We start from the raw sequence: 26,425 nt of genomic DNA, 5'->3' as shown, positions 1-26,425 counted from the left end.
TGTTTTCCATCTGTCCAGCTCACACCCTTTCCCCACACAAACAGGAGCTACTATTAACAGTTTCTAGTGTAGCCTTCCAGAGTTGACTTATATCACAACAAACACATATAAATGTATTTTATCCTCCTACCTTCACAAAAAGTATCAAAATAAATACAGTATTCAACACCTTGCTTCTTTCCCTTAATATTATATAAAATTATATAAAATACAGTGATTATTTTCATATCATTACATAGGCAGCATCCCTTTCCTTTGCTTTTACAGCTGCTTGATTTCCCATTTTATGGAGACAGCATAATTTATTCAACCTCTCTCTACCTGTCAAAATTTGAGTTGTTTCTAGTTTGCGACTATTATACATAATCTTATAAAAGTGAAATGCTGTACTCATTAAACAGTAACTCACCATTTCACTTCCTGACCCCTGGCAACTACCATTCTACTTCATGTCTCTATAATTTTTATTACTCCAGGTATCTCATGTTAAGTGGAATTATACGGTATTTGTCTTTTTTGTGACTAGCATATTTCACTTAGCATAATATCCTCAAGGTTCATCCATGTTGTAGCATGTGTCAGAATTTCCTTCCTTTTTAAGGCTGAATAATATCCCATTTTATGTATACCACATTTTGCTTTTCCCCTCATCCTTCAATGGACACTTGGGCTGAATCCACATTTTAGCTCTAGTGAATAATGCTGCTGTGAACATTTTGTATATTATTTATTTGAACATGGGTGTACAAATATCTCTTTGAGACCCTGCTTTCATTTCTTTTGAGTATATACCCACAAATGGAATTGCTGGATCATATGGTAATTCTGTTTAAATTTTTGAGGAACTGCCACACTGTTTTACCACAGTGGAGGTACCATTTTGCATTCCCACCAACAGTGTACAAGTGTTCTAGTTTCTCCACATTGTCACCAACACTTGTTATTTTCTGGTTTTTGATAGTAACCATCCTGATGATATCTCATTGTAATTTTGATTTGCATTTTCCTAATGATTAATGATGTTGAGCATCTTCATGTGCTTATTGGCTACTTCTGTATCTTCTTTGGAGAAAGGTCTATTCAAGTCCTTTGCCCATTTTTAAATTGGACTTTTTGGTTTTTTCTTTATTGAGTTTTAGAGATTCTCTATTCTGGATATTAATCCTTTCTCAGATATATGATTTGCAAATATTTTTTCTCATTCTGTGGGTTGCCTTCTTATTCTGTTGATAGTCCTTTGTGTCTTTTCATGCACGAGATTTTAAAATTTTCACGAAGTCCGATTTGTCTACTTTTCTTTTATTGCCTGTGTCTTTGGTGTCGTAACCAAGAAATCATTACCAAATCCAGTGTCATGAAGCTTTTGCCACATATTTTCTTCTAAGAGTTTTATAGTTTTAGGTCTTACGTTTAGGTCTTAGATCCCTTACAAGTTAATTCTTGCATATGGTGTTAGGGTAAGGGTCCAACTTCATTCTTTTTGCATGTGGATATCCAGTTTTCCCAGCATCATTTGTTGAAAAGACAATCTTTTCCCCATTGAATTGTCTTGGTACCTTGTCAAAAGTCATTTGACCATATATGTGAGGGTTTATTTCTGGGTTCTCTATTCTATTCCATCGGTCTATATATGTCTCTCCTTATGCCAAAACGACATTGTTTTGATTACTGTAGCTTTGTAGAAAGTTTTGAAATCACAGAGTGTAAGTCCTCCTCTGTCCCCCCTTTTCAAGATTGTTTTGGTTATTTGTAGTCCCTTGAGATTCTATATGAATTTTAGGGTGGGTTTTTCTATTTATGCAAAAAATATGTTATTGAGATTTTGATAGGGATTGCATTTGAATCTGTAGATCACTTTGAGTAGTATTGACATCTTAACAATATTAAGTTTTTCAGTCCATGAGCATGGACTGTATTTCCATTTATTTGTATCATCTTCAGTTTCTTTCAGCAGTGTTTTTTAGTTTTCGTTGTACAATTCTTTTACTTCTTCGGCTAAGTTACATCTTAAGTATTTTATTCTTCTTGATACTATTGTAGATGGAATTGTTTTCATAATTTCCTCTTCAGATCATTTATTATTAGTGTGTATAGAGATGCAATTAAATTTTCTGTATTAACTTTGTATTCTGATACTTTGCTGAATCCATTCTTTTTTTTTTTTTTAATTTCTCCAGCTCAAACCCAGGAGGGTGGAGATACATTTTTTTTTTAATATTTATTTGGTTGCACTGGGTCTTAGTTGCAGCAGGTGGGCTCCTTAGTTGTGGCATGTAAACTCTTAGTTGCAGCATGCACGTGGGCTCTAGTTCCCTGGCCAGGGATCAAACCCAGGGTGCCTGCATTGGGAGCATGGAGTCTTATCCACTGCGCCACCAGGGAAGTCCCTGAATCCATTCTTTATTGCTAAAGAATGTGTATGATCATATCATCTGTGAACAGTGATAATTTTACATCTTCCTTTTCAATTTGGATGCCTTTAATTTCTTTTTCTTGCCTAATTGCTCTAGCTAGAACTTCCAGTACTCTGTTCAGTAGAAGTGTTGTAAGTGGGAATCCTTTTTCCTGATCTTAGAGGAGATGCTCTCAGTCTTTCACCATTGAGTATGATGTTTGCTGTGGGTTTTTTCTATGTAGTTTTTATATGTTGAGTAGTTTTCTTCTTTTCCTAGCTTTTTGTGTGTTTTTATCATAAAAGGGTGTCACATTTTACTACATGCTTTTTTCAGCCTCAGTTGAGATGGTTGTTTTTCTTTTTTGCTGTTTTTGTGCTGTATAATAGCATTGATTGATTTTTTTTTTTTTTTTTTTTTTTTGCGGTACGCGGGCCTCTCACTGCCGCGGCCTCTCCTGTTGCAGAGCACAGGCTCCGGACGCGCAGGCTCAGCGACCATGGCTCACGGGCCCAGCCACTCTGCAGCATGTGGGATCCTCCCGGACTGGGGCACAAACCCGCGTCCCCTGCATCAGCAGGCGAACCCTCAACCACTGCGCCACCAGGGAAGCCCGCACTGATTGATTTTTGAATGTCAAACCAGCCTTACATTCCAGGAATAAATCCCACTTAGTCATGGAGTATAATCCTTTTTATATACTGCTAAATTCAGTTTGCTAATATTTTGTTGAGGATTTTTATATCAGTGTTCAAAAGGATTGTTAGTCTGTAGTTTTCGTGTAGTGTCTTCATCTGGCTTTGGTATCAGAATAATGCTGACCTCAGAATGGGTTAGCAAGTGTTCCATCCTCTTCCAGTTTTTAGAAAAGTTTGAGAAAGATAGATATTAGTTCTTCTCTAAATGTTTGGTAGAATTTGCCAGTGAAGCCATCAGGTTCAAGGCTAGGGCTTTTGCTTGTTTGGAGACTTTTGATTACTGATTCAGTGTCCTTACTAGTTGTAGGTCTACTCAGATTTTCTACTTCTTCATGATTTAGTGTTAGTAGGTTTTGCTTCTAGGAATTCATCATTTCATCTGGTTTTTCCACGGGCTTCCCTGGTGGCACAGTGGTTGAGAGTCCGCCTGCTGATGTTCGTGCCCTGGTCCGGGAAGATCCCACATGCCGTGGAGTGGCTGGGCCCGTGAGCCATAGCCATTGAGCCTGCGCGTCCGGAGCCTGTGCTCCGCAATGGGAGAGGCCACAACAGTGAGAGGCCCACATACAAAAAAAAAAAAAAAAAAAAGAACATCTAGTTTTTCCAATTTGTTGAACAGTTAATTCTTTATACTACTCTTTTATAATCCTTTTTTTGATAGAATTGATATTGTCTCCATTTAAATTTCTGATTTTAGTAATTTGAGTCTTCTTTTTTTCTTGGGCCATCTAGCAAAAGGTTTGTTAATTTTGTTCTTTTCAAAGAACCAACTTTTGGTTTCATTTATTTTCTCTATTATTTTTCTATTCTTTATTTCATTTATCTCTGCTCTGATCTTTATTTTCTTCCTTCTGATAGCTTTGGATTTAGTTTGTTCTTCTTTTTCCAGTTCCTGATGTTGTAAAGTTATGTTGTTGATTTGAGATCTTTTTCTTGTTTTCTCCATATGGATTTAATATGTATTTCTCCTAAACTGATGTTGAACTTCTTTTTATATATTTAAGACCCATTCATGTTTCTTTTTCTGTGAATTGTTTTTTCGTATTTTTTGCTTATTTTTTCTGTATTGGTTTTTTTCTTTATGGATTTTATGAACCCTTTAATGGAAAAAAGTTAATTTCTTTTACATATAATTTGATTTGATAATGTATTTTCTGAATTGTCATAATATTTTCATTCTATTTATATCATTTTCTCATTCTTTTCCTTTATTTTTTTCTACCATGAAGTCTAATTCTGATGAGTATTTTATAAATAAACCATTTTGGAAATGAACCCATTTAACAAACAATTATTAAACATCCACTGTGCTAAATTCTGAGGTCACAAAAGTGAAAAATAGTTCGTGCCTTCATGAATCTCAAGCTATAAAGGGAGAGACCATATAGGTAAACACATTTACCCAATCCTTTAAAATTTATTATGATTCCTATAGATTAGGCATTGTCTAGGTGCTAGGAATAGAAATGTGAACGAGATTGGTTTTGTCCTTGAGAGTACAGTCTAATGGGAACACAGACATAGGGTCTGTGACGCCTCATAACAAAATTTATATGGCCGGAAGGACTGCTTTCTCAAATTATTACTGTTTTTAAGAATTGTCCTTAATATTTGTTTTTATATGTTTCTATGTAAACTTTATAATTGGCTTGTTTATTTACAAAACGATGAAAAACTATTGGCAAATTACTTAATGGTGGTATGTACTTCTGTTTGGTCACTTTCATTAACATCTATATTCCTAGAATTAAAAACAATCAATTTAAGTGGAATTCTTTCTGCCATTATATTTTCAAACTTGTAGTTTTATTAAAGGCATTGTTATATTAAAATCGGGACATATTAAAGACCAAATAACTATCAGACTTCTTTGAGGCAGAGGCACTTAACAGAGATTCCAGCTTGTTTATCATACTTCAGTTACTAGTGTATCAAATACCTTGTTATTATGTGGCTTCACCTTCAAGTTCCATCACATGATAGCAAGGCTCTGTCATACTGAGATTAATAGTGTACAGTTATTCGAAAGTGGTATTTCTATACTACTTAAGTAGTATAAGTTGCTTTGATAAGGTATTTTAATAGAACCATGCAGTTTCTCCTTATAACTTTATTATTCTGAATAAAGGTTTTACTTGAATTATACAATTATTATATTACCAAAAGCATTTAAAACTTAACATTATTTGCAAGCTGAAGAAAATGTTTTTTGACACAGCATCAGGCCAGAAGAGGGCTCTCTAAGTCAGTCTGCAAGGACAGATAGAAATATCTGGAAAGGTAAGGAAAATGGGCTGCTAAAAATATTAGAAGAATTTTAAATTATGTGGGGAATTAAAATATTGTTGAGAAATTCATTTTAAAAGATAAGTACAATTAATAAAAGGAAATACAAGGAAAACCCTAAGTACTAAATGATATGATAAATAAACATTTAAAATGATATGATAAATAAACATTTTTCCAGGAGATTGATACAGAGAGTGGATAAAACAGCAAAAGTTTAGGAGAAACAACTAATAAGATAATAAAGTTTTCTTTAGTGAAGGAATTATTTTGGCATGTGAATAGTGTTATTTTTCTTCACTTTTTCATTGAACAGATTTGACATGTAATATGGTGTAAGTTTAAGGTGTGTGGCATGTTACTTTGTTACATTTGTATGTAATATGATTGCTATTGTAGTGGTATTTATCACATTACATAACTTATATATAGTACGATATAATTGTCTGTATTCATTACACTGTGCGTGAGGTTTTTATGGCATATTTACTACTTGTTAAAGTTTTACCCTTACTATCACTCTTATCCCCTGTGGGAGCTCCCCACCGCCCATCCCTGGTAAGGAGGTACTCTTATGTTTTTTACAGGTTTAACTTTTTTAGATTCCACATATAAATTGTATCATACAATACTTGCCTTTCTCTGATTTATCTCACTTAGAATAATGTGCTCAAGGTCTACCCATGTTGTCTCAAATGAAAGATATCCTCCTTTCTCGTGGCTGAGTAATATTCCATTGTGTGTTACATCTTTTGTCGATTCATCTGTTGATGGGCATTGGGCTGTTTCCATACCTTGGCTGTTGTGAATAATGCTGCGATAACCATGGAGGGGGATGCATGTATCTTGTAGAAATCCTGTTTTCATTTCCTTTGGGTATAGGCCCAGAGATGGAATTGCTGGATCACATGGTAGATTTGTCTTTTATTTTTTTGAGGAGCCTTTGTATTGTTTTCTGTAGTGGCCACGCCAATTTACATTTCCACCAACCAAGTTTGTTTTTGTTTTTTTTAAAAACATCTTTATTGGAGTATAATTGCTTTACAATGGTGTGTTAGTTTCTGCTTTACAACAAAGTGAATCAGTTATACATATACATATGTTCCCATATCTCTTCCCTCTTGCGTCTCCCTCTCTCCCACCCTCCCTATCCCACCCCTCTAGGTGGTCACAAACCACCTAGGTGATCTCCCTGTGCCATGCGGCTGCTTCCCACTAGCTGTCCACCCTACGTTTGGTAGTGTATATATGTCCATGCCACTCTCTCACTTTGTCACAACTTACCCTTCCCCCTCCCCATATCCTCAAGTCCATGCTCTAGTAGGTCTGTGTCTTTATTCCCGTCCTACCCCTAGGCTCTTCATGACATTTTTTTTTCTTAGATTCCATATATATGTGTTAACATACAGTATTTGTTTTTCTCCTTCTGACTTACTTCACTCTGTATGACAGACTCCAGGTCCATCTACCTCACTACGAATAACTCAATTTCATTTCTTTTTATTGCTGAGTAATATTCCATTGTATATATGTGCCACATCTTCTTTATCCATTCATCTGTTGATGACAATTAGGTTGATTCATGTCCTGGCTATTGTAAATAGAGCTGCAATGAACATATTGGTACATGACTCTTTGTGAATTATGGTTTTCTCAGGGTATGTGCCCAGTAGTGGGATTGCTGGGTCATATGGTAGTTCTATTTGTAGTTTTTTAAGGAACCTCCATACTGTTCTCCATAGTGGCTGTATCAATTTACATTCCCATCAACAGTGCAAGAGTGTTCCCCTTTCTCCACACCCTCTCCAGCATTTATTGTTTGTAGATTTTTTGATGATGGCCATTCTGACCAGTGTGAGATGATATCTCATTGTACTTTTGATTTGCATTTCTCTAATGATTAATGATGTTGAGCATTCTTTCATGTGTTTGTTGGCAATCTGTATATGTTCTTTGGAGAAATGTCTATGTAGGTCTTCTGCCCATTTTTGGATTGGGTTGTTTGTTTTTTGTTATTGAGCTGCATGAGCTGCTTGTAAATTTTGAAGATTAATCCTTTGTCAGTTGCTTCATTTGCAAATATTTTCTCCCATTGTGAGGGTTGTCTTTTGGTCTTGTTTATGGTTTCCTTTGCTGTGCAAAAGCTTTAAAGTTTCATTAGGTCCCATTTGTTTATTTTTGTTTTTATTTCCATTACTCTAGGAGGTGGGTCAAAAAGGATCTTGCTGTGATTTATGTCACAGTGTTCTGCCTATGTTTTCCTCTAGAAGTTTTATAGTGTCTGGCCTTACATTTAGGTCTTTAATCCATTTTGAGTTTATTTTTGTGTATGGTGTTAGGGAGTGTTCTAATTTCATACTTTTACATATACCTGTCCAGTTTTCCCAGCACCAATTATTGAAGAGGTTGTCTTTTCTCCACTGTTTATTCTTGCCTCCTTTATCAAAGATAAGGTGACCATCTGTGCGTGGGTTTATCTCTGGGCTTTCTATCCTGTTCCATTGATGTATATTTCTGTCTTTCTGCCAGTACCATACTGTCTTGATTACTGTGGCTTTGTAGTATAGTCTGAAGTCAGGGAGCCTGATTCCTCCAGCTCCATTTTTCGTTCTCAAGATTGCTTTGGCTGTTCGGGGTCTTTTGTGTTTCCATACAAACTGTGAAGTTTTTGTTCTAGTTCTGTAAAAAATGCCAGTGGTAGTTTGATAGGGATTGCATTGAATCTGTAGATTGCTTTGGGTAGTAGAGTTATTTTCACAGTGTTGATTCTTCCATTCCAAGAACATGGTATATCTCTCCATCTATTTGTATCATCTGTATTTTGTTTCATCAGTGTCTTATAATTTTCTGCATACAGGTCTTTTGTCTCCTTAGGTAGGTTTATTCCTAGATATTTTATTCTTTTTGTTGCAGTGCTAAATTTTTCATCATTAGTGTATAGGAATGCCAGAGATTTCTGTGCATTAATTTTGTATCCTGCTACTTTACCAAATTCATTGATTAGCTCTAGTAGTTTTCTGGTAGCATCTTTAGGATTCTCTATGTATAGTATCATGTCATCTGCAAACAGTGACAGCTTTACTTCTTCTTTTCCAATTTGGATTCCTTTTATATCTTTTTCTTCTCTGATTGCTGTGGCTAGAACTTCCAAAACTATGTTGAATAAGAGTGGTGAGAGTGGGCACCTTGTTCCTGATCTTAGTGGAAATGGTTTCAGCTTTTCAACATTGAGGATGGTATTGGCTGTGGGTTTGTCATATATGGCCTTTATTATGTTGAGGAAAGTTCCCTCTATGCCTACTTTCTTCAGGGTTTTTATCATAAATGGGCGTTGAATTTTGTCGAAAGCTTTCTCTGCATCTATTGAGATGATCATATGGTTTTTCTCCTTCAGTTTGTTAATATGGTATATCCCATTGATTGATTTGCATATATTGAAGAATCCTTGCATTCCTGGAATAAACCCCACTTGATCATGGTGTGTGATCCTTTTAATGTACTGTTGGATTCTGTTTGCTAGTATTTTGTCGAGGATTTTTGCATCTGTGTTCATCAGTGATATTGGCCTGTTATTTTCTTTCTTTGTGACATCTTTGTCTGGTTTTAGTATCAGGGTAATGGTGGCCTCATAGAATGAGTTTGGGAGTGTTCCTCCCTCTGCTATATTTTGGAAGAGTTTGAGAAGGATAGGTGTTAGCTCTTCTCTCAGTGATTTGATAGAATTCGCCTGTGAAGCCATCTGGTCCTGGGCTTTTGTTGGAAGATTTTTTTGGTTTTTTTTTGCAGTACGCGGGCCTCTCACGATTGTGGCCTCTCCAGCTGCGGAGCATAGGCTCTGGACGTGCAGGCCCAGCGGCCATGGCTCACGGGCCCAGCCGCTCCATGGCATGTGAAATCTTCCCAGACTGGGGCACAAACCTGTGTCTCCTGCATCAGCAGGTGGACTCTCAACCACTGCGCCACCAGGGAAGCCCTATTGGAAGATTTTTAATCACAATTTCAGTTTCAGTGCTTGTGATTGGTCTGTTCATATTTTCTATTTCTTCCTGGTTGAGTCTCGGCAGGTTGTGCATTTCTAAGAATTTGTCCATTTCTTCCAGGTTGTCCATTTTATTGGCATAGAGTTGCTTGTAGTAGTCTCTCATGATCTTTTGTATTTCTGCAGTGTCACTTGTTACTTCTCCTTTTCATTTCTAATTCTATTGCTTTGAGTTTTCTCCCTGTTTTTCTTGATAAGTCTGGCTAATGGTTTATCAATTTTGTTTATCTTCTCAAAGAACCAGCTTTTAGTTTTATTGATCTTTGCTATCGTTTCCTTCATTTCATTTTCATTTATTTCTGATCTGATTTTTATGACTTTTTTCATTCTGCTAAATTTGGGGGGTTTTGTTCGTCTTTCTCTAATTGCTTTAGGTGCAAGGTTAGGTTGTTTGTTTGAAATGCTTCCTGTTTCTTAAGGTAGGATTGTATTGGTATAAACTTCTGTCTTAGAACTGCTTTTGCTGCATCCCATAGGTTTTGGGTCATCGTGTCTCCATTGTCATTTGTTTCTAGGTATTTTTTGATTTCCTCTTTGATTTCTTCAGTGATCACTTCGTTATTAAGTAGTGTATTGTATAGCTTCCATGTGTTTGTATTTTTTACAGATGTTTTCCTGTAATTGATATCTAGTCTCATAGCATTGTGGTCGGAAAAGATACTTGATACGATTTCAATTTTCTTAAATTTACCAAGGCTAGATTTGTTATCCAAGGTATGATCTATCTGGAGAATGTTCCATGAGCACTTGAGAAAAATGTGTATTCTGTTGTTTTTGGGTGGAATATCCTATAAATATCAATTAAGTCCATCTTGTTTAATGTATTATTTAAAGCTTGTTTTTCCTTATTTATTTCCATTTTGGATGATCTGTCCATTGGTGAAAGTGGGGTGTTAAAGTCCCCTACTATGAATGTGTTACTGTCGATTTCCCCTTTTAAAGCTGTTAGCATTTGTCTTATGTATTGAGGTGCTCCTATGTTTGGTGCATAAATATTTACAATTGTTATATCTTCCTCTTGGATTGGTCCCTTGATCATTGTGTAGTGTCCTTCCTTGTCTCTTGTAACATTCTTTATTTTAATGTCTATTTTATATGTTATGAGTATTGCTACTCCAGCTTTCTTTTGATTTCCATTTGCATGGAGTATGTTTTTCCATCCCCTCACTCTCAGTCTGTATGTGTCCCTAGGTCTGAAATGGTTCTCTTGTAGACAGCATATATATGCTTGCTTTTGTATCCATTGTTTTTGTATCCATTCATCAAGCCTGTGTCTTTTGGTTGGAGCATTTAACCCATTCACATTTAAGGTCATTATTGATATGTATGTTCCTATAACCATTTTCTTAATTGTTTTGGGTTTGTTTTTGTAGATCCTTTTCTTCTCTTGTGTTTCCCACTTAGAGAAGTTCCTTTAGCATTTGTTGTAGAGCTGGTTTGGTGGTGCTGAATTCTCTTAGCATTTGCTTGTCTGTAAAGTTTTTAATTTCTCCATCGAGTCTGAATGAGATTCTTGCCGGCTAGAGTAATCTTGGTTGTAGGTTCTTCCGTTTCATCACTTTAAATATGTCACGGCACCCCCTTCTGGCTTGTAGAGTTTCTGCTGAGAAATCAGGTTTTAACCTTACAGGAGCTCTCTTGTATGTTATTTGTCATTTTTCCCTTGCTGCTCTCAATAATTTTTCTTTGTCTTTAATTTTTGCCAATGTGATTACTATGTGCCTCGACGTGTTTCTCCTTGGGTTTATCCTGTATGGGACTCGCTGTGCTTCCTGGACTTAGGTGGCTATTTCCTTTCCCATGTTAGAGAAGTTTTTGAGTATAATCTCTTCAGATATTTTCTCGGGTCCTTTCTCTCTCTCTTCTCCTTCTGGGACCCCTGTAATGCAAATGTTGTTGTGTGTAATGTTGTCCCAGAGGTCTCTTAGGCTGTTTTCATTCTTTTTTCTTTATTCTGTTCGGCAGCAGTGAATTCCACCATTCTGTCTTCCAGGTCACTTATCTGTTCTTCTGCCTCAGTTATTCTGCTATTGATTCCTTCTAGTGTAGTTTTCATTTCAGTTATTGTATTGTTCATCTCTGTTTGTTTGTTTTTTAATTCTTCTAGGTCTTTGTTAAACATTTCTTGCATCTTCTCAATCTTTTCCTCCATTCTTTTTCCAAGGTCCTGGATCATCTTCGCTATCATTATTCTGAATTCTTTTTCTGGAAGGTTGCCTATCTCCACTTCTTTAGTTGTTTGGGGGGTTTTATCTTGTTCCTTCATCTGGTACAAAGCCCTCTGCCTTTTCCTCTTGTCTGTCTTTCTGTGGATGTGGTTTTTGTTGCACAGGCTGCAGGATTGTAGTTCTTCTTGCTTCTGCTGTCTGCCCTCTGGTGGATGAGGCTATCTAAGAGGCTTGTGCAAGTTTCCTGATAGGAGGGACTGGTGGTTGGTAGAGCTGCCTGTTGCTCTGGTGGGCAGAGCTAAGTAAAACTTTAATCCACTTGTCTGTTGATGGGTGGGACTGGGTTCCCTCCCTGTTGGTTGTTTGGCCTGAGGCGACCCAACACTGGAGCCCTACTGGGCTCTTTGGTGGGGCTAATGGCCGACTCTGGGAGGGCTCATGCCAAGGAGTACTTCCAAGACCCCACCACCACCACCACCACCACCCCAGCCTCTGCAGGAGACTCTCCAACACTAGTACATAGGTCTGGGTCAGTCTCCTATGGGGTCACTGCTCCTTTCCCTGGGTCCCGGTGAGCACACTACTTTGTGTGTGCCCTCCAAGAGTGGAGTCTCTGTTCCCCCAGTCTTGTCGAAGTCCTGTAATCAAATCTCGCTAGCCTTCAAAGTCTGATTCTCTAGTAATTCCTCCTTCCGTTGCCAGACCCCCAGGTTGGGAAGCCTGACATGGGGCTCAGAACCTTCACTCCAGTGGGCAGACTTCTGTGGTATAATGTTCTCCAGTTTGTGAGTCACCTACCCAGCAGTTACAGAATTTGATTTTATTGTGATTGCGCCCCTCCTACCATCTCATTGTGGCTTCTCCCTTGTCTTTGTATGTGGGGTATCTTTTTTGGTGAGTTCCAGTGTCCTCCTGTCGATGATTGTTCAGCAGTTAGTTATGATTCTGGTGCTCTCACAAGAGGGAGTGAGAGCATGGCCTTCTCCTCCGCCATCTTGAACCAATCTCTAGTTCATTTTTGTGGAGGGTGTAAGGTCTGTGTCTAGAATATTTTGGGGGTTTTTTTTTTGCATGTGGATGTTCATTTGTTCTAGTATCATTTGTTGAAAAGACTGTTTTTCCTCCATTGTACTGCCTTTGTTCTTTTGTCATTAGATTGGTTGACTGTATTCATGTGGACCTATTTCTGGGCTCTGCATTCTGTTCCATTGACCTGTTTGTTTGTTCTTTCCCCAATACCACACATTCTTGATTACTGTAGCTTTACTGTAAGTCTTGAAGTCAGGGTGTCAGCCCTCCATCTTGGTTGCTTCATCTCCTTAAGTATTATGTTGACCATTCTGGAGCTTTTGTTTTTCCGTATAAACTTTAGAATCAGCTTGTCACTATCCACAAAATAACTTGCTGGGATTTTTATTGAAATTGCATTGAATCTATAGATCAAGTTGGGAAGAACTTGACATCTTGACCATACTGAGTCTGTCCATGAACAGGGAATATCTCTTCATTTATTTTGTCCTTCTTTGATATCTTTGATCATAGTTTTGTAGTATTCCTTGTATAGATCTTGTATATACACATTTTGTTAGATTTATAGTATTATGTTTTTGAGGGTGCTAATGTAAATGGTAATGTTTTTAGTTTCAAATTACACTTGTTCATTGCTGTTATATAGGAAAGAAAGTGCCTGACTTTCATATATTTCACTCCACTCTCTTTTTGCTTGCATGGTTTCTGAGAAGTTGTATAAAGCTCTTATCTTTTCCTGTCTATAGGTAAGGTATTTTCTCCTCTGGTTTCTTTCACAATTTTTTTAATCTTTGATTTTCAAAAATTTAAATATGATATGCTTAAGTGTAGTTTGGGGGCATTTATTCTGCTTGGTGTTCTCTGAGCTTCCTGGATCTGAGGTGTGGTATGTGACCATTTGGGGAAATTCTCAAATCATATTGTTTAAAATATTGCTGTTTTCTTTCTCTCTTTTCCTTGTGGTGTTCCCATAAGATGTATATTACAAGTTTTGTAGTTATCTCACAACTCTTGGATATTCTCTTCTATTTTTTCCAATCTTTTTCCTCTTTGCTCTTAAGTTTTAGAAGTTTCTGCTTTCATAACCTCAAGCTCAGATTGGTTCCTGCGCCAGGTCCAGTCTGCTGATAACCACATCAAAGACATTCTGTTTCAGTGTTTTTTGTCTCTAGAGTTTCTTTTATAGTCTTTCCGGCTCTGTTCTTATATTATCCATCTGTTCTTGAATGTTGTCTACTTCAGCAGTAAAGCCCTTAAGCATATTAATCATAGACATTTTAAAAAATGTCTGTTCTGATCATTCCAACATCTGTGACATATCTGACTCTAGTTCTGATGCTTGTTCAGTCTCTCCAGATGTACTGATAAAAGGAAGTGTGGTAAGTAGGCCTTTAGTAATGTCATGGTAGGGTGTGGGGCAGGGGAAGCATTCTCTGGCCCTCTGACTTAGTCTTTTCGTGAGCCTGTGCTCCTGGACTGTGAACTTCACCAGTGCTTCTTAGTTTTTTCTTTCCCACCCTTAGGTAGGACAGGATGGCTAGAGGCAACTGAGTTGGATATTAACCCTTCCCCCATGTGGAAAGCTAGAGGGAGCTGGTTTGGGATTTTTTCCTTCTAGGTATGTTAGTTCCCTTCTAGGTAGGTTAGTCTCTGGTAAAGTAGTTTCTCCTGAGGACAGGCCTTGTTAAGAAGAACATAGAGCTTTGGCATTTCAGAATGGTTTCTTTTCTCCTCCCTCTGCTGGAAGCACAAAGGGATTCATTGTGAGGACCTGGTAGAGCTTCTAGTGGTATAATTCAAGAATATTGGGTGTCCCCTATGACTGGGTGCCCCTGGAGATTTTGATTCTCAGACCTTCACTCTGAGCCTCCAACAAATTCATCAATTACAGTTCTGGCTTTCCTACTTCAGCACTGGTTCCCATGGATAATTCTGATCCAGTAAGTGTGATTTTCTTTATTTGCCTGTTTCTCCAATTTTTGGGGTTGCAGTTTGCCCGATAACCTCACTTCTCTGACAGATCTAAGAAGAGTTGTTGATTTTTCAGTTTGTTCAGCTTTTCACTTGTCGGTAAAACAGGTTGGCAATTTCTGAGCTCATTATATGCCTGACGGGAAATTGTAAATCTGTATTCACTTTTTTACAGTTTCCTAGCCTATCCTGGCCATTTTTCTGGGTTCTAGACCCATCTCTTTGCCTGATGTTCATATATATTTGTATCTTAATATTAAATTGATATTAACTGGCATCTTAATATCAATAGGCTCTAATTGTAATTAAGTACGTTTGCTTAAACCTGTTCTCCCACATGACCTACTTACCTCTGCTCAGAATATGATCTTCCCTGTTACTTAGACTCAGAATTTCAAACCCTTAGGTGTCTTTAACATTTCTTGTCCATTCACACCTTAAAAAATAATTTTCTCTAAATCCTCTCATTTCTGCTTCCAGAGCTTCTTCCTTCTGTTCTCAGTATTCTTGTTCAGCTCCTTGGTTTTTTCAGTTAAATAGGTTAGGATAATTTCTTAAAGTGATATATTCATATCCATTCACCATATCCTTTAATTCATCTTGTTCATTACTTCCAATTGTTATAGTTCTCTCTTGTCCTTTTTCTTCTTTTCTTTTCCCTTTAATCTAAAGTGACTAAGAGTTTACACACTATGGTAAGTGCTAGGGAATACAGAGATTTACAAAACAGAGTTCACAGACTTCTTAAACATGTTACTTTCTTGTTCTAGAACCATCACCGGATTCCCATTTCCTATGCATTAAGGTTGAATTCTGAACCTTGTGATTCTAAAGTATGGTCTCACGTAGATGTTTTAATTTTCTCTTATATTCCCCCCTCTTGTAACCTAAACTTTATGGGTACTCTGTGCATATATTCCGTCTTTTACCTTTTTAAAATGTTCTTTCTGGAACGCTTTTCTTCCTTTCTCTGTTCCTGCCAGAATCCTCCTTATTTTCAAAGTCTGTTCCAAAAGCCACCTTTCCAGTAAAGCCTTTTCCCTCATTCTCCCTGTGCCCTTTTCATTTACCCTCCCACCTTCCAACACTTTGTACTGAAGATGGCTTTTCTTTGGCTGCCATACTATATTGTATCCTGTATATAATTATCTAAGCGTTTCTCTTATGCTTCTGATTAGAATTTGAGTTTGTAAAGGGCAGTGCCTGAGTCGGTTATCTTTGAAATACCATGCACATGATGAATGCTGTTTATATAATCAAAATTTTTTTCCTTCCAGTTTTATGGAGATATAATTGACATACAGCACTGTATAAATTTAAGGTGTATAGCATAATGATTTGACCTTCATGCATCATGAAATGATTACCACAGTAAGTTTAGTGAACATCCACCATCTCATACAAATACAGAATAAAAGAAAAAGAAAAAAACATATTTTTTCCTTGTGATGAGAATTCTTAGGATTCACTTTCTTAACAACTTTCATATATAACATACAGCAGTGTTAATTATGTTTATCATGTTGTCCGTTACATCCCTAGTACTTATTTATCCTATAACTGGAGGTTTGTACCTTTTGACCCCCTTCATCCACTTCCCCTTCCCCCACCCCTGCCTCTGGTAACCACAGATCTGATCTCTTTTTTTCTATGAGTTTGTTTGTTTTTGAAGTGTAATTGACCTACAATATTATGTTAGTTCCTGGTGCACAACATATTGATTCAGTGTTTCTATACATGACAGAATGATCACCACACTAAGTCTCGTTACCTCCTGTCACCATACAAAGATATTCCAGTATTATTGACCATGTTCCCCGCACTGCACATTTCATACCTGTGACTCATTGATTTTGTAACTAGAAGTTTGTACCTCTTCATCTCCCTCACCTGTTTGTTCTCTGTATCTATGACTATTTCTGTTTTGTTATGTTTGTTCATTTGTTTTGTTTTTTAGATTCCGTGTATAAGCAAAATCATATGGTATTTGTCTTTCTCTGTCTGACTTAACTTCACTTAGCATAATAATACCCTCTAGGTCCATCCATATTGTCGCAAATAGCAAGATTTCATCTTATATTATAGCTGAGTAATATTCTGTTGGAAGGATAGATAGACAGATAGATATAGATATCACCTCTTCTTTATACATTCATCTATCCATAGGCACTCAGGTTGCTTCCATAGCTTGGCTGTTGTTCGCTGCCGCAGTGAACATAGGGTTGCATATATCTTTTCAAATTAAGTGTTTTTGTTTTCTTCAGATAAATACCCAGGAGTGGAATTGCTTGATCATATAATAGTTCTATTTCTAATTTTTTGAGAAACTGACGTACTGTTTTCCATAGCGGCTGCACCAGTTTGCATTCCCACTAACAGCGCACGAGGGTTCTTTTTCTCTGCATCCTGGCCAACACTTTATTGTTATTTGTTGTCTTTCTGATGATAGCCATTCTGATAGGTGTGAGGTTGTATCTCACTGTGGTTTTGATTTGCATTTCCCCTACGATTAGTGATGTTGAGCATCTTTTCATGTGCCTGTTGGCCATCTGTATGTCTTCTTTGAAAAAATGTTTTTTCAGGTCCTCTGTCCATTTTTTAATTTTTTTTTGATGTTGAATTGTATGAGTCCTTCGTATATTTTGGATATTAACCCCTTATCAGATAAATCATTTGCCATTATCTTCTCTCATTCAGTAGGTGGCCTTTTTGTTGTTGATAGTTTCCTTCATAGTGCAAAGGCTTTTTAGTTTGATTTAGTCCCATTTGTTTATTTTTGCTTTTGTTGCCCTTGCTGGGGAGACATAATCCCCCCAAAATTGCCAAAACTGATATCAAAGAGTGTACTGCCTGTGTTTTCTTCTAGGAGTTTTATGATTTCAGGTCTTACATTTTAAGTCTTTAATCCATTTTGAGTTTATTTTTTATATGGTGTGAGAAAGTATCCAGTTTGATTCTTTTGCATATAGCTGTCCAGTTTTCCCAACACCATTTATTGAAGAAGCTGTTTTTTCCCCTGTTGTATATTCTTGCCTCCTATGTCGTAGATTAATTGACCATATAAGTATGGGTTCTTTTCTGGGCTCTGTATTCTGTGCCACTGATATATGTGTCTGTTTTTGTGCCAGTACCATACCGTGTATATAATTTTTGAATTGCATCTCTACCTTTTGAAAAAGTATGAGTTCTTCAAGGCCTAGTTCAAGTTCACTTCTATAAAGCCATTCTATAGCTACTACACATACAGCTATCTTAGCACTTAGGCAGTTTTTGTTGTCTTTTTGTGTGTGACACTTTATTAAACTGGTGGGACCTTGTTTTATTAACTGTTGACTCCCCAGTACACAATGCCTAACATATGTGCTTAGTAAATAGAAAAGTAATCTATTTCTTTACTTTCACATTACTTTGTTGGTATCACATTCTAATTTGAGGAAATATTTGTATTTCCTGCCCTCCTCTTCCAGGTTGTAATGCTGCAGGGGGAAGGGGAGGGAAGAGATTTTGTCTGACTCTCCTTCAAAGCCTTGCTCATGAAAAGAATAATACATTTATTCATTAAGCAATTATTTTTTAACATTTATTTTGTGCCAGTCACTGCTCTATGAAATAGGGATATAAGAGCAGCTAAGATGGACAGAAATTCCTGATTTCATGGACCTTAGTTTCTAGTTAGGGGAAGCACTCTATTAATACTTACTGAGTTTAATATTAGCTAAAAAATGATCACCTGTGAGGAAATATTTCTTTAGTTTTTATTTATTTCCCCTGAGATTTCACTTCTTTATAATGTACTTTTTATACTCTGATACTTTTTAACCAGATAATAACTGCTTTTTATTAAGCTTCTGCTGTGTGCTAGGAACTTTACATAACTTGTTGTTGGTAAGCAATTTGAATTGATCATGGCACAAAACTAGGAAGCAGGAGAGCTGGGATTTATGCCAAGGTCTGTCATTAAAGGCTGTTTGTGCTCTTTGTACTGTAGGTACCTCATTTCTAATTTCTTTCCATTTATTCAAGACAGGTAAACTTTTAAAGTCTTACCTATGTTGTTTTTCTTTCTGAATAGCCACAGTATGAGAATACTTCCCTCCAGACTCCATTTTCAGACCAGTCAACATCCCATTCCCAGCAAGAGGAGCTTGAGCAAAAGCTTGCATCTACTGAGAAAGAGGTTTTACAGCTCAATCAGTTTCTAAAACAAAGAATAAGCCAATTTAGTGAAGAGAAGAAGAAACTGGAGGAAAAGGTAGGTATTTTTAATAAAGTTGAATTGGGTCAAGGGCATTCCTTCAACATGATTTTTTTGTCATCTACTCTATGCCAGGTGTCATACCAGGTTTTATTTACATTGAAGTGATTAGTTTTACAGTAACTTTTGAGAAACCCTGTGCTATCTACAAAAATCCAGGCATTTTTTTGAGAGATAAAAATACCACTGTGTATTATATTATGTCTTTCTATGTAATAGTAAAGCTTTTTATAAAGTTAGTTGTCTACACTGAGATGTGACACCAGTAACTGTTCTCCTTTTCCTTTTTGGGCCCTGTGTCTTTGTAATGTGGGATATGAAGGATTGGTAAATGAAATGAAAGTGGTCCTTCTTTCACAAGCACATGACTTCACGTTATTTAAGCTGAAGCCCTTGATTCAGAATAAGTAGCTGAAAGCCAGATACCTCTATATACACAATACATCTGTCCATTTATTTGACCTTTCTGCCTTTATTACAGTATTTTCACAGACTTCATCTCATTCCATTATAGTATCATTAAAGATCAAGTAAGATAAGGATACATGCTAGCTCTGATTTATTGAAGAGGCATAGATCCTTAGGCTACTACTTAGTTGCAGAATTGGTTTTAGATTTCTCTTGTTATACCCAGCTTATTATTCTATTAACTAACCTTCCCTTCAAGTGATCTTGAGGCATCACCATGATTTCTGTAGGCAGGTTTGGAGCTATTAATTGAGAGCTCATTGACATTTTTGAGTCAGTACACACACACACACACACACACACACACACACGAGCTAAAATTTTTATCTTCCAAAAAACTGACAGATTTTACATGGTTTCTCTTTCTCAGCTATATGATGTATTTTATTGTGGCTAACTTGAAAGTACCTTGAAACAGGTACTGTTTCTTGTTTCTTTTGTGTATTTTTTGGGCTTTATCTAATACCACAATCTGGAGGGAGCTATGGAAATATCCATCGGTCATACATAAGTGGGAGGGATTAAAATGTTTTCTCACCTGAAACTCGTTAATTAAAAGATTGTGTGAAAATTGTGAAGATTCAGTGGATGTGGTTTTTAAAATATATTTTTATGTTTTATCTAAATTTTTCTCATCTTTTATTATTTTTCATGTGTATTGCTTAATAAAATCAGTTTATATGTTACCTACCTATGAGACAGCTCCTAATTGGATGTCTTCAAAATACTTCAGACTTCTCATGTCTAAAATCAGTTCTTAATTTTGCCTTCTGACTGCCCTATTCTCAAACGACATAAAACAACATTTTCTTCAATGTTCATTGCTGTGTATTCAGTTACTCATGCTAGAAACTCTACTAAGTTAATCAAGCCTGTCTTCTAAATATATACAAGACCTGTCCAACACTACCAGCCTAGTCCAGGTTCTTAGCTCTTGGCAAAGCTTTTGTAATGGCCTCTTCATTGGTGTCTCTGAATTCACCCTTGCCCAGTCTACCTGTTCTCCTCAATCACTTTTGTTGTTGTTGTAATTCTATGTATTTTATTTATTATACTTTTAAAGATTGAAGCATAATTTGCATACAGTCAAGTGTGCAGATCTTGGGTGTTCAGTTTTTATGAATATTGCTAATAGTATACAGTCGACCCTTTAACATGGGTTAACTGTGGAGGTCACTTATACATAGATTTTATTCAGTAGTAAATACTACACAATTTGAGGATCTGAGGATGTGGAGGAAAAAGCAGATACAGAGGGTCGACTGTAAGTTGTATACTGCATGGAGGGTCAGCAACCCAACCCCCTTTTTGTTCAAAGGTCAACTGTATACCCATATAACCACTATCTAAAATGAGATCATAAACATTTCAGTTGTCCAAGAAGTTCCCTTGTGCTTCTTTCTAGTCAGTCTTCTTCCCTTCCCTGAAACACTTTTTTTTTTAATAAATTTTATTTATTATTTATTTATTTATTTTTGGCTGCATTGGGTTTTCATTGCTGCACGCGGGCTTTCTCTAGCTGCGGCGAGTGGGGGCTACTCTTCGTTGTGGTGGGCGGGCTTCTCATTGCAGTGGCTTCTCGTTGCGGAGCACGGGCTCTAGGCGCACAGGCTTCAGTAGTTGTGGCATGTGGGCTCAGTAGTCGTGGCTTGCGGGCTCTAGAGCACAGGCTCAGTAGTTGTGGCCCACAGGCTTAGTTGCTCTGCGGCATGTGGGATCTTCCCGGACCAGCACTCAAACCTGTGTCCCCTGCACTGGCAGATGGATTCCTAACCACTGCGCCACCAGGGAGGTCCCCGAAACACTTTTTTATCACTGTAGATTAGTTCTGAGTCTTCTTGGACTTTGTATAAATGGAGTCATACCATATATGTTCTTTTGTGTGTGTTTTCTTTCCCTTAATATCTTTGAGATTTATTTACGTTGTTGCACGTATCAGTAGTCTGTTCCTGTCTATCCTTGAGTTGCATTCCATTATATAGATCTCTCACAATGTATCTATTGTCCTGTTAGTGGATATTTGGATTGTTTGCAGTTTGGGAAAATTATGAATAAGGCTGCTGTGAACATTCTTGTACTAGACTTTATTTGGTATACATAGGTTTTCATTTCTCTTGGATAAATTCCTAATAGTGGAATTTCTAGGTCATTTGGTTCATAGTGTAGATGTTTAACTTATAAGAAACTACCCCAGTCCTCCCAAGTGTGTGTACCATTTAACACTTCCACTACCAGTGAGTGAGAGTTCCAGGTGCTCCACAGCCTTGCAAATCCATTCTTAATAGTATGGAGGAATGAACCTTTTAAAATGAAGATCCAGTCATTTTTCTTACTTGGTTAAAACCCACTAATGCCATCTCATTGTCTTTAAAATAAGAATTTAATATTTTCTATGACCTGAAAGAGCCTGCCTAATTATATAGCCTTGGGCCCTACCAGTCTCCCTCTGGTACACTGTGTCTTGGTATAGTGTCTTACAGTTGTTAAGCAGGTCAGACCTGGTTTCTGGTATAGGTTCTTTACATAAAGTGTCCTCTTTGCCTGATGAATACTTGGCTCTCTTTTCCTGCTCCCCAGTCACCTATTTATCAATATTTTATGAAGTCTCAACTTAGATATATTTTCCCTCCAACCGCTTCTTATACATGCTTAAAGCATTTTGTTCTCAGCACAAATTTGAATGTTGCTATGTTTTTTATATATCTCTGTAAGTTTTGTGAAGGCAGGGATGTATCTGAATGTGTCACTGTAGCATATGTAGCACCAGCCATGGTCCCTGGCATATTGAATGAATGAATGAACAAATGCTTTCAGGTGATTTTTGCCACAAAGGGAGAGAAGGGAATGAGATAACCCCAACAAAGGACTAGGGAAAGAATAATTAGAGATATCGAAGATGTCAGAATGGGTGCACGATGGACCAAATTCCTAAGGAGAAATAGGAGAATGTTGATAACAGATGCCAAGGTGGAAGAGTTCCTCTTGGAAAAGAAGAGAAATAGCCTCTCTGTGAAGTGAGACAATTAAGAATGGACGTGTCTATACCAGTGGACCTTGAGGAGTGGGGTTAATATAGAGGGTAGACTTTGTGTCAGAGGACATGGAGATGACCTGAGTTCTTGAAGGGAGTGTAGAAGCTAGGAAATTAGACTCATTGATAATGCATCAACTAAACAGCACCCTGGGCCCACATGAGATTAGATTGCATTGTTTTCCTTCTGCATTTAGTCTCAGTAACCCTGATCAAGACTGATTCTAAGACAGAAAAACATTTAATGTGGTAAGAATAACAAGAGAAGTTACTCTTTGTTGAGCACTTTCTTTTATGTGCCAGATAGTATGTTAATGTACATTAAATGCATTTTCTTATTCAGTCCTAGTGTCACAGAAACCCTATGAGGTATATACTATACCCCATTTTTTTAAAAATGAGGTTACTAAAATTTTGAGAAAAGTTAAGTAATTTGTCCAATTGCATGTAGATAGAAGTTGTTGAAAAGCTGGAAGTAAAATTCAAGACAATTTAACTCTCCAGCTGTTGCCTTGGTTCTAATAATAATTTATAAAAATTTTAGTGGAAAACATTTTCTCCCTAATCTATTTTGTTCTAATAATTGTATTTAAAATGAAGAAAAATAAATCTGTTTGTAAACCTCTTCTGAAATGGGGAATTGCCTTCTAGGAATGATCTCAGTATTGCATAATACCTCCTTGAAATTTTACTTAACTTTTTATAACTAGAATAGAAAAGATTTATTAGTGGTGCCTCATTTACCTGTAGGTAATTACTGGAGTTCAGAATTCAGTAACCTCTGTTAATCTGCTAATCTGCAACAACATAAAACTTGGAAGTTAAAAAAAACAAAAAATAAAGAGCTTCTTATCAGTGAGCAGGGCTGGAAAAAATAAACAAAAAAGATCCAGTAATTATGTGTGATCAGCTTGTGGCCACAAATAACAGAGATGGTATCCAATAGGAGAGTGTTGGCTGAGATTTGTGATCATGAGCAGCAAACTTGACATGATAGCAAAGAAGAGAATTGACCAAAGAAAAAGAAGAAACCTAGGACACCTTTGCATAGAAGACAGCATGACTAACTTAATTCCAGTGGCTGCTTTTTGAGGACACAATTATGTCACTTAAACAATTATGTCACATTTAAGACACAATTAAGTGTAAATTAGGGAGCATGTAGTAAAAATAGGCTGGTAGTTATGTTTGCTTCTGTAATTTACAGGGTCTTTTGCTAAGGCAAGAGCAGGATTATATGGTCTTTCAGGTCACGACCAGGGCCAACAGTCTGTGAGTTCTGATTGGTCAAAAGTTAAATTGTCACACCAGCATACTTGATTTTAGCCCTAAGAAAGCCCCAATAAAAGGTTTTGTCTGTTTTACCATTGTTGCTCCTTACCCAAGGACCTAAGTGAATCCTAACGTTATTGATGGAATGAATAGATGAAATGCGATGTCATTTGTTTTTCCAATTGAAATTGGGGGTTTTTTTCTCTTTTTTTTAACATCTTTATTGGAGTATAATTGCTTTACAATGGTGTGTTAGTTTCTGCTTTATAACAAAGTGAATCAGCTATACATATACATATATCCCCATATCTCTTCCCTCTTGCGTCTCCCTCCTTCCCACCCTCCCTATCCCACCGCTCTAGGCGGTCACAAAGCACCAAGCTGATCTCCTTGTGCTCTGCGGCTGCGTCCCACTAGCTATCTGTTTTACATTCGGTAGTGTATATTTGTTTTGTGTTTTGTTTTTCCAATTGAAATTGTTTTAATAAAAGTTTTTATACACTGGACCTGAAATAAGTTAGATAAGCCATGAAAGAAACTGGATTGTGGACAAGCATTAGCTTTAATAAAATTTGAAAGAGTAATCCATTATACTAATTGCTCGTACTTTTTTCCCTGGTGAATATGAGAAAAGGCTATAAAGATATTTTAGAACGCTGTACGCTTCTGAAAGAATGTTAAATGTTTGGAAGACTGGTAAATTAAAGTAAATGTGAGTCTGGAGTTTACTTTTTAGGCAACTATTTGTATATACATTGTTTTTAATTGATCTTGATTATGAAAGAGCTTTAGAGATAGTATATCTACAAAATTTAAAGATCGTATGTTTTAGGTGGAAAGGTGAAAAAAAATAGTACATAAAAGTCTGAGGTTCAACCTACACAAATTGGGATTTACTAAAGATCATGAATTGTATGTATTCCATAGTAGGTGTTCAATTAGCATATTTCATCAGTCCTAAGATGACATTAATGGTAAGGCACATCTTTATTTTATATAGTAAGAGAATATAATGCAAGTTCAGTTTGACACAATGCCTTAACAGTAGTCTTGTTTGAGGTATGAATTAGTCTCACTAGTCCCATTATTTGTTCCTAAGTATTTGGTAATTTTGGTAAGTGCCCTGGCTTTGATTGCTTCGCTTTAGTACAAGATAAGCGATTCCTTTGTAAGTCTGTAAGTAACAAAACAGCTGTAATTACTTATAGATATCTTCCTGTCTTAATTCACATAAAACATTGCATATAACTTTGCAATAAATAAGAAATTAAAGTCATCCTTCCAGAGATGAATACTTGCTTCACTGATTTCTCAGTTGTTCCCTGAAACTTTCTTTCTGGGTACCCAATAACATTTTTCAATGCCAAATTATAATGTAATATTTCAAAGGTATTTTAAATATGATTTAAACTCAACACACTTTCAACATGTACATAATACTGTTGAAATGACAAAGATATGAATAGCCTTGACCAAATTTGCACACGTGCAGGCAATAAAAACTACATCATTACTGCTGCCTGACTGCAGTTTATATCATCAATTGTAAAATCAAATAAAAATTTCAAAACTCTTGATTTCAATGATACAAGAATTTGAGAGAAATGTGAATCTTAGAATCTATGAAATAAGATAAATCATACTTAAGTTGGAATTGGTGTTAACTATATCTGGAACGGTTGGTGAATTCAGTGATGCCTAAGATTAGAATGTTGGCTTTTATATTACTGTTTTTTGACAAAACCACTGAAGCTTCATAATCTTTTTCTTTAGCTTAAAACCAGAGATAGATACATCAGTAGCCTGAAAAAGAAGTGCCAGAAGGAATCTGAACAGAATAAAGAAAAGCAGAGAAGAATTGAGACCTTAGAAAAGTATCTGGCTGATCTTCCAACTCTTGATGATGTACAGAGTCAGAGTCTACAGGTAACATGAAATAAAATTCTGATCTTTAAATAAGAGGGAAACATATTCTTTTTTAAGTTGACTCTTTAGACATTTCATTTTTATAATTTTTCATTCATTTTGTAAATTTTTATAATTTAAAATTTTAGTTGTATATTTGGCTAATTGTAAGTTAAATCTGTGTGCTTAATTGCTGTTTTTAGGATTAACTTTAATTAGAAACTTTGTTCATCTGAGCATGAATAGATCTTTCTTGTTCTTAATTAATATGCGGTTTCCTTCCTAATGAACCTGTCTTAACTCTCTCACTTACTGTTCTACTCTAAAAGGTAGTTTCTAAACCAGTGACACCCCACCGCATGCACACACACTCATGCACCTCAGTTCTGACTTTTCCCAGTATTCTGTGGGATCCACCAAGGCTTAACAAGACCTTTTTTTGACCATCTTTCCAGATACTTGTTTTGTTTTCATCATTCTTCTTAATCTTTCTATAAATTCTTTCTTATACTTTAATCTATGACCTCCATTCACTCCTCTGACTTCTCTTCTGGCCATTTTCCTTTCTTAGCAGTACCTCATCCAAAATCTTTCTACTAACTCTGGTGAGGCCTATCCTCTTGAAGCCTTATTTGTAAATCCATTAAACCTACCCTTCAGTCTTTTCTCAAAATCTTACTAATCATGGGACTTTCAGTTTTAGGACTCTTGACATTTGAGGTTAGGTAATTTTTTGTTGTGGGATTCTGTCCTGTGCATTAAAGGATGCTTAACAACATTTCTGGCCTCCACCTACTGGATGCCAATAGTACTGCTTCTTCCCTTCCCCCTAAACCAAAAATGTCAGCAGACTTTTCCAAATGTCTGCTGGGGTGAGTGGAGGGAGAGAGATCACTCCCAGTTGAGAGAG

General features: G+C 36.6%; 1 protein-coding gene across 1 annotated transcript in view; it reads left to right on the top strand.

The window, feature by feature from the left end:
* The window catches only part of CEP85L (centrosomal protein 85 like), a 155,965-nt gene that overhangs the window by 102,050 nt on the left and 27,490 nt on the right, over positions 1 to 26,425 (top strand). Inside the window, exons 6-7 of the mRNA XM_029223746.1 lie at positions 18,657 to 18,836; positions 25,384 to 25,536. Coding sequence (XP_029079579.1) covers positions 18,657 to 18,836; positions 25,384 to 25,536 — 333 coding nt within the window. The remainder of the gene's footprint in view (positions 1 to 18,656; positions 18,837 to 25,383; positions 25,537 to 26,425) is intronic.

The sequence above is a fragment of the Monodon monoceros genome, unplaced genomic scaffold (genome assembly GCF_005190385.1).
Source record: "Monodon monoceros isolate NGI ecotype Baffin Bay Population unplaced genomic scaffold, NGI_Narwhal_1 Super_Scaffold_15, whole genome shotgun sequence".
Taxonomy (NCBI): Eukaryota; Metazoa; Chordata; class Mammalia; order Artiodactyla; family Monodontidae; genus Monodon; species Monodon monoceros.
Note: the sequence above shows the minus strand (reverse complement) of the source record. Positions and strands in the feature narration are given on the sequence as shown.